The sequence below is a fragment of the Salmo salar genome, chromosome ssa06 (assembly GCF_905237065.1).
Source record: "Salmo salar chromosome ssa06, Ssal_v3.1, whole genome shotgun sequence".
Lineage (NCBI taxonomy): Eukaryota > Metazoa > Chordata > Actinopteri > Salmoniformes > Salmonidae > Salmo > Salmo salar.
This window is the reverse complement of record NC_059447.1, coordinates 26,290,644-26,298,688: the sequence shown is the minus strand read 5'-3', so window position 1 is coordinate 26,298,688 and position 8,045 is coordinate 26,290,644. Positions and strand designations below refer to the sequence as shown.

Here is an 8,045-nt window from a genome sequence, read left to right as displayed (position 1 = left end):
CAAAGCAGGATCAGTGTCAAGACAACAGCAGGATCAATAACAGACATGAACAGAGAGAGAAGAGTGATGGAGTGAAAGAGAGAGATAGAAGGGTATGAGAGAGATTAATCTGGAGAGGATTTTTCCACAAAATGAGTTAAGCTCCACAATGATAAGGGAGGTTGGTCAAAGGCAATACAATTAACGGAATAATTACTCTCAAACGTTAGGAAGAAAGGATGCCCATTCTATCTGCCTGAAGGGCAGCACAGCAATACACAGCTTCTATAATCCCAGGAAGAGGCGGCGGCAAAAACACTGATTGACTTACGTCAGGGAGACAAACACTCACTTCTTATGGACATTGAGAATTAATGCTACTGTGACAATAGTCCTGAGGAGGAAAGTATTGAAAAACAGTCTGGACTGGAGGAAGCAAACATGGCTACCCGTTCTACTTAAATTGAATATCTTGGTATATTCTTCCCTGGATAGTGCCTCTGCTTTGTCTAAGATCAAATCATGGGGAGGTATTCAGAGTAAATGATCATCACAAAAGTCAAATTCATTACAATAGTACTTTAATTTGACAGTAATTCATAAACGATAAATCCAGACCATTTAGAGGAGGCTTATTGTATTGTTAAAGATGTGCTCCGGATCTTTGGCGACTTCTAAGTATTTTTTAAACCTACCGCTTTGGCCTGGATGTGTCAATGTGTAGTTCATACATGCATAATCTATGAGCAGAATTACTGTTTCACCTCAATTAACCACGAAATCTCTAGTTTGAAAGCAACTGTTTTTCTGGAAGCTGTGCTTTGCCATTTTCCTAAATTTTCCCCCACATGGGCAGCCCCCTAACAATTCTAGTTCTAGCTAATGAGCTTCAGCCCCTCACCATTTGAGTGACAGCTAACAAGATGCACACACAGCAGAGCGAAGGCAATGACATGGTGCACATATGTGACGTAGTACGCAATTTCCAGGGACCACTTTTAGCTCGTGAGCTCTACTTTCAGAACTACTGGCTAAAACGAATTCAAAAGTGCCAGAGAATATCAAGTTAGTTGGAAGTTTGTAGCGGCTGTTTAGAGAATCTCTTTAAACAGGTTTCTTACCATGGAATCAATTATCATATCTCAGTATAGAGCACTATTTACCAAATAAGAATCATTAGTAAACTGTTAACAGTAATTTATTTTATAAAGGAGACCCTTTATCATCACGTCATGTGTAGCTATAGTCCAGAGTGTTAATAGGCTTGGGCGCTATATAACACGTTACACAGTGCAGAAGGTACTCTTATACACAGCTCTCATACCATCTTGTCAACATTAAATAAATATGTCCCTTTAGAGATTCTTGTTCAGCCATCTCATTATGTGTCCACCAGTCATTGTCCTGCTAGTGTGAGTCCATTGGTCCATGACACATTAGGTCTTTGCTTGAGCTTGTGTCTGCTACTCCTGTGTCTCCGTCTCAGTCTCTGTCAGTGTCAGCTCCTGTGGTTCTGGGTCAGGTAGCCCCTGTGGTTCTGGGTCAGGTAGCTCCTGTGGTTCTGGGTCAGGTAGCTCCTGTGGTTGAGCTACAATGCCTGTCTTTATTTTTATTGTTTCTACAAGATCTAAACTGCCCATCTTTATCTGTTCTACAATGCCTCCCTCCTCCTCTACGGCTGCCGATGCCTTTTCCTTCTCCTCATTCTCCTCCGTCTTCAGAGGCATCCATGACTCTTTGTGCAGCCTCTCGTTATTCTCCACCCCCTGGACACCAGGGGGCACTGTGGTGGCCATAGCAGGCGGCAGGTGCTTGAACTCTTCGTCGTTCACATCATAGTCCTTCATCTTATGGTCCAGGATCCACCAGCGACCCGCGAAGCCAACGTCCAGTACCCGCGTGTGGAGCTCCCTCCAGGGGACAGAGAGGTTGGAGCACTGGGCCTCGTAAAGACTGGCATCCGGATTGTAATCGGCGAAGTAGGTGAGTGAGAACATTCCCAGGCTGAGGTGACGTAACCTTCCCTCGTTACGAAGCTTCGCCAGCTTCTGCACGTGCCCATCCGATGTTCCACTGCGTATCCACGGCGTCAGGAGCCCGAGCTGATTGGCTCTATCCAGGACGGTGGTCTCGAAGGAGGCGTCGTCGGGGTTTGTGTAGATGCAGGTGCCGGCTCCACCCAGAAGGCTCAAGTAGATGGAAGCTTTGATTGGCCTCTCCCTCGCGCCCACCACAATCTCACGACACGCCTCCTTGTAGTCTCTGGACATGCCGCTAAACCACACACCTGATGGAGGGGAGAGAATTGTGAGAAAAATACAGACAGTATTCACACGAGATAAGATAGATGGTTTACTAAAACAAAGGCAAAACAGACTGAAACAATATCCCTAGACATGGTAGATAGGCATGCACACAATTATAATGTTTTGTGTGCCAACACTGTATTGTATTGCATCTCCAAGCTGACAGGGATTGTCTCAGAGAGAGGTCACAGCAATTATCTCAGTCACGTGCCTTCCTCCACCCTGTGATTGCAAGCAGGGGCAACTGTGAAGGATCAAAAGCTAACAATGCCTTTACATAGAGGTGTATGAAGTACATTTTCAAATCTAACTAGTGTAAAAGCCAGAACGTGATACAGTTTGTTTGAAGCTAATGTCACATAATCTGATAACCTCATGGATGACTTTGGCAAGACAGTTAAGCAAGAAAGATCATGAGTTCGTTCAGGTTCGTAAAGGCGTGGTGGGCTAACACGGCAACCGAGAGATAGATCGATTTCTTACCCAATTTGCTATTTTTCAACCTCTCCCATCGGGTGCCATTGACGGGTGCTGCTCCTGCTTCTGCTACAGAGGTGGAGCACCATCTCCTGAGCACCCACGAGGCAGCCATGTTCGTCAGACAGAAGCCGATCGTTCCGGAAGTTCACATTCGGACTGGCTCGGACCGGAAAAACACAGCGGGCTTCTTGATACATTAATTTCCAATGTGAAAAAAATGAATTTATTGAGACAAAATGGCATGTCAGTGAAAAGTTGTATTATTATTATTTTTCCCGTAAAAAAACAAATATCCAATATCCAGTTCTGCTTAAAAAGAATGTCATAAAATCCCTGTAATATCATTATAAACTAATAAATATCATGTAAGTACAAATGTTTTTTTTTACATTCGGGATAACACCCATATTACAAAGAAAACACTCACATTTGGCGCACCGCATTATCTTCCGTCTGTACCTGGTCACGTGAACATGATGATCCGTCTTGAGCCAACACAGTATCCGTTATGTACATAAGGTGACGTGGAACAGGCGAATGATAATGTGAATTTAGTGCACCATAGTTGAAATTAACACCATTAGCTAGCTAGTTTATTCAGACATCCAACGCAGTACACATTTTTTGTTGTTGTTATATTTAACTATAGGTGAGTTGATATTGAGATATAAAGCGAGAAAACAGTGCTAGCTCGACAGCTGTCAGGCTAGCGAGGTGGTCGTGTCAGCACTGCTAACATAGCTGACTGGCTCGCATTGCATCAGAACCTCCTGCGACAAACAGGTAAGTCTCGGATCACGACGGCCAATGTATGACTATAAATCTGAAGCTAGCTAGCTAGAGTTACAGTAAACTATAGGCATAAACATGACACACAGACTGCTAGCCTGCCAAACAGAAACACAATCTGTCATTTGTCAGATTAAAAAATTGCACCTGCATATTCGATGTCGCATGCCTACACATGATGCTGTTACGTATACTATAGAAGGCAGCCAACAAAGAGAACATCTTGTCCATATGTAAAAGCTAACTGGCTACCCTATCCGGGAGAAGAACACACTGTTGCCATATGTCAGACAACAGTTAAGAGTACATTTTCTCGTCTCCTTCCAGGTCTTGCATGAGGTGGTCATCTTTCCAGAGTTACCATGGCGAGTCCAGATGATCTTAAGTTCCAAGGTGAGGCTCATGGAGTGGCTCCCATCCTCCTCTCTCTGTTTATCCTCTTTCAACTCCTCTTCCCCTCTCTCCCTGTCTCTACATCTCTCACTGCCACTGTCCCGCACCTCCCCTCTCTGTCCCTCCCTCATTCCCTCACTCTAACCTCCTCTGTCTTCTTCTCCTCTAGAGTTTGAGGAGGCCACTGACCTGCTGTTAGCAGACCCTGGGGCCTCCACCCTCAGTATGTCTGGCTTCAGCAGTACGGCCCCGGCCGGTGCCACTGGGGACATCAAACTGGACATGTCCGATGATGAGGGACAGGAGGAGAGTTCAGAGGTCAGGACGATGAATGAGTCCAATCATATCGCTACATTGATAATCTGTAATTTTTCCTTTGTAATGACGTTTGCACAAACAGCCAAAAACCACGCAATATGGGGATAACTGATTGGCATTACTGTTTACAGCTCCTAAGAGGGGAGAAACAAACTAGCGGCTTCTGGACCTTTGAGTACTACCAGTCATTCTTCAATGTGGATACAATGCAGGTACAATATGCTTGAAATAACACTGTATAATCTGCACTCATGACGCTGGCCTATATGTTGCTGTTTAACACCAGCCATAGAGAAACTGTAAATGTAGTGTTGTTAGCTGCTGTACAATGTCCATTGGTTGACTGACTTCCTGTCATGGGATGCAGGTGCTGGACAGGGTCAAGGGGTCGGTGATGCCTTTACCAGGGCGGAACTTCATCAAAAATACCCTCCAGTCGAGTCCGGATTTATACGGTAATGGGACACAAATCACCACTATAGCTTAGATACAATTGTTCCTAGATAGTTAGATCTGAATTAGAATGGACCTTAGAGTGTCAACTTTTATTGCCGTAAAACTGGAAGACAGTTTGCCAAACTCTGCATATCTTAGGTTGTAATGTGAACCACCTCTACCCAGACTAACCTTACCTCCTGGTCCCCCGTATGTCCAGGTCCCTTTTGGATCTGTGTGACGCTGGTGTTCTCTCTGGCCATCAGTGGAAACCTGTCCACCTTCCTGAACTCTCTGGGGAGCACCCATTACCACTACAGACCCCAGTTCCACAGAGGTATGGTACCTGGGGGTTATAGCTTGGCTCCTTGTCAATGGTTTCATGTGAGATTTGCTATAGACATACAAAAAGGGGATTGTTGACTTATCTTTACGTTTCAGCACAGAGGCCTTTTTCAAGACCATGTTATATTACATGCAATAGCAGTGTTGCTGTTGCTTGCTTTTTCTCACTCCCTCAGTGACGATAGCTGCAGTAGTGATCTTCCTGTATGCCTGGCTGGTGCCCCTGGGTGTATGGGGTTTCCTGACCTGGAGGCAGAGGGAGGAGAGGCAGCAGAGTGGTTACTCCTTCCTGGAGACGGTGTGTGTCTACGGCTACTCCCTCTTCATCTACATCCCCACCTCAGTGAGTCAGCAGACACACACTAGTGAATGTCTGGGTCGTATTCAGCTAGCAAAACATTCATCCCCCTAGCTAAATGTTTTGCAATGGAAAATGAAGTTCAGATGGTACCTACTTTACGGTTTCATAGTTTTCTTCAGTTTTTGTGCCTAGTGAATATGACCCTGTTCTTCATAGTATATTTCTGATTGGGAACCAATCCGAACCAATTAATGCAGAACATTTTGTTCTCAAGTAACAAACCAATCACCTCCCTCTCAGGTGTTGTGGATCTTACCATTCGAATGGCTCCGATGGCTCCTCATCATGGTCGCCATGGTGATCTCTGGGTCGGTCCTGGTGCTCACCTTCTGGCCCGTCGTCCGCGATGACACCAAGGTGACTGCTTTTGCCACTGTGGCAACAATCGTCGTTCTCCATGCGCTGCTATCAATTGGCTGCAAGGTAAGAGCCCACTATAAGAGTGCTATGGGTAAAAGTTACTGAGCCTCATCCTCCTAGGCCCTGTTCAAATACTTTGAAGAATAATGGCATTAATCATGGTCTGACATGAATATAGAAAGTAGAGTCCTCATTTCACTTATCCAGGAAAGCGATGGACTTTAAAAATGTTTGAACCAGCCCTAATCATAATCTAAATGGGAATGCTCGGGAAATGTTTCATGTCTCATCTCCAAAACCCTACTTCATAGTCTATGGCTAGCTATAAACCTCAGTTCTTTGTTAAATCATGTTAAGTTTCTAACCCTTTATACCTGTCCCTCTATGCTATCTTTCAGATGTATTTCTTCCAGACAGCGACTCACACACCAGTTCCTACACTCGCACCCAACAAGACCCACTGACCAAGAGGAACCAGAGGGAGGGAGGTGTCCCAACACTTATGGACCTCTTCTCATAGTCAATGTTTGAGACCACTGGGGAATCTGAAAGGACTAGATTAAAGGTTTAGGCTTTTGTTACCTACTCTGAGCATTGGAAGAGTAGCTAGCTGGCTAACTGCCAAACAGATGATAGTCAATGGCGAGATTGCTAACTACATTGTTGTTGTGTGAGTAGGACGATATGAGTCGAGGGAAACGTTGGATGAAATCAGTTTACAACACCTGTGTGGACGTTGTTTTGAGTTTTCAGCTCATAGTGGGTCACACATTATCCAGTCCTTTCAGATCAGAGAAGGAGATGTAGCAAAGTAGGCCCTGCATACTCTGATGCTCTAACCAATAATAAGGATACACAGAGGACCGACGAGTGGTCAGAAAGGTACCTATAAAGTTGTGTTGGAGGTTCTGGGTGTGTGAGCCCTACTCTAGTACATTATGGACTTAACTGGACCAGCAGCCCATTAAGTGCTGTGCAATTGACTACATATGTTATCACAAAGAGAAGGGACAAGGATAGAGGCCTATGAGAATAAACAAATTATGGATTGATGATTGTATTGGGGGGGGGAAAGGTCTTGCTTATGCTGCAATGATTCCGCACTTGTATATTGCAATAAATCAATATTTATCATGGAGAAGTTGGGTGCACCTCAATAGTCAGACTTTTATCTGCACTAAAAAACATAGGAAAGGAGGAAGCGTATGAGATCTGCTCTAACCAGCTCAGTTCTGTCATGTCAGTGCAGGGCAAGGAAAGGAATTCTTTATAGACTTGAACTCCTCAGCTGCAGTCTGATCTTGAGATGCACCTATTGAAGGGAAATGCTGTATGAATGTTTAACTAATGTACTAATACAGGGGTGGACAACCTTGTGCATGCTTTTGTTCCAGCCAAGCAAAAACACCTGATTCTACCGATCAGTCTACAATTAAACCTTTTGACGAGTTAGATCAACAGGTATGTTACAGCTTGGCTGGAACCAAGGCCTACTACACCCACGCCAGCCCTCTGTGGGTGAAAAGGGTTGTCCTGGAACACTGTGCTGACTAATGCATCCACACAACTTTTTGTCTTTGTAGATGGACTTTTAAATTAAGGAAAGGGTTTCAGTGTATTTAATTATTTATTCTTTCCTGTGTTGCCTTTATTTCCTCTTTGTTATGACTTCTGGGTTTGTGTGAATAAACCGTCATTCCAGTCTGAATTTGCTTCGTCGTCTTGGTGTTGACTACAGCCCGAGGGCAGGGGTCTTGAACTCCGGTCCTGGCAGGCTTTTGTTCCAGCACCACCACATTTGATTCAATTAAGATTAGTTTAATTAGTTGGTAGGTACCGGGCTGGGACAAAGGCCTGCACAACTAGGGGATGGAGATGAAGGCTGCAAAATATCCACCATCTTGATTTCATGAGGAAGTCGAGAGATCCCAGGTATACAGCATTGATTCCAGCCCTCAAGTTGTCAGTGCTCTGCTTACTGTACGTAGAAAACATGGATTCTTGTTTGTCCTGAAGCCTCAGGTGCTAGCCCAGCAATGATCCCTGACATTTATGGGACAGCCGAGCACTCCAGAGGTAGTTGCTTTGTGTGTGCGCTTGGAGGACATACAGCTATATTCATTGGGTACGTCAATGTCTGCTGACCACGTGGGCTCATAGTAAGGCACAAGATTTGACTTATCCTCAAGGTGACGTTATAAAATCTGATCCTAGATCTGTGGCAATTTCTTACCTCGAGCAATAAAAACAATGAACAGGAGACGGCACAATAGTCTTCC

General features: G+C 44.6%; 2 protein-coding genes across 3 annotated transcripts; one reads left to right on the top strand and one right to left on the bottom strand.

Annotated features, from left to right (window-relative positions):
* Window positions 1-543: 543 nt before the first annotated feature.
* On the bottom strand, window positions 544-3,419 carry timm29 (translocase of inner mitochondrial membrane 29). 2 transcript variants are annotated; one of them, XM_014203137.2, is made up of 3 exons: window positions 3,193-3,419; window positions 2,769-2,952; window positions 544-2,266 (listed from the first exon to the last, which is right to left on the bottom strand). In XM_014203137.2, exons 2-3 carry the CDS (start codon window positions 2,875-2,877, stop codon window positions 1,443-1,445), a joined length of 933 nt encoding a protein of 310 aa, XP_014058612.1. In that variant the 5' UTR covers window positions 2,878-2,952; window positions 3,193-3,419; the 3' UTR covers window positions 544-1,442. The 2 variants fall into 2 exon arrangements, with proteins under 2 accessions (XP_014058612.1, XP_014058613.1); XM_014203138.2 differs by having other exon boundaries at window positions 2,769-2,949; window positions 3,193-3,210.
* Window positions 3,257-7,474, top strand: LOC106601712 (protein YIPF1). Its single transcript, XM_014194058.2, has 9 exons — window positions 3,257-3,548; window positions 3,882-3,947; window positions 4,117-4,265; window positions 4,397-4,477; window positions 4,633-4,720; window positions 4,921-5,037; window positions 5,222-5,388; window positions 5,647-5,829; window positions 6,165-7,474. The coding sequence occupies exons 2-9, from the start codon at window positions 3,917-3,919 to the stop codon at window positions 6,228-6,230; spliced, it is 882 nt and encodes a 293-aa protein (XP_014049533.2). The 5' UTR covers window positions 3,257-3,548; window positions 3,882-3,916; the 3' UTR covers window positions 6,231-7,474.
* Window positions 7,475-8,045: the final 571 nt, after the last annotated feature.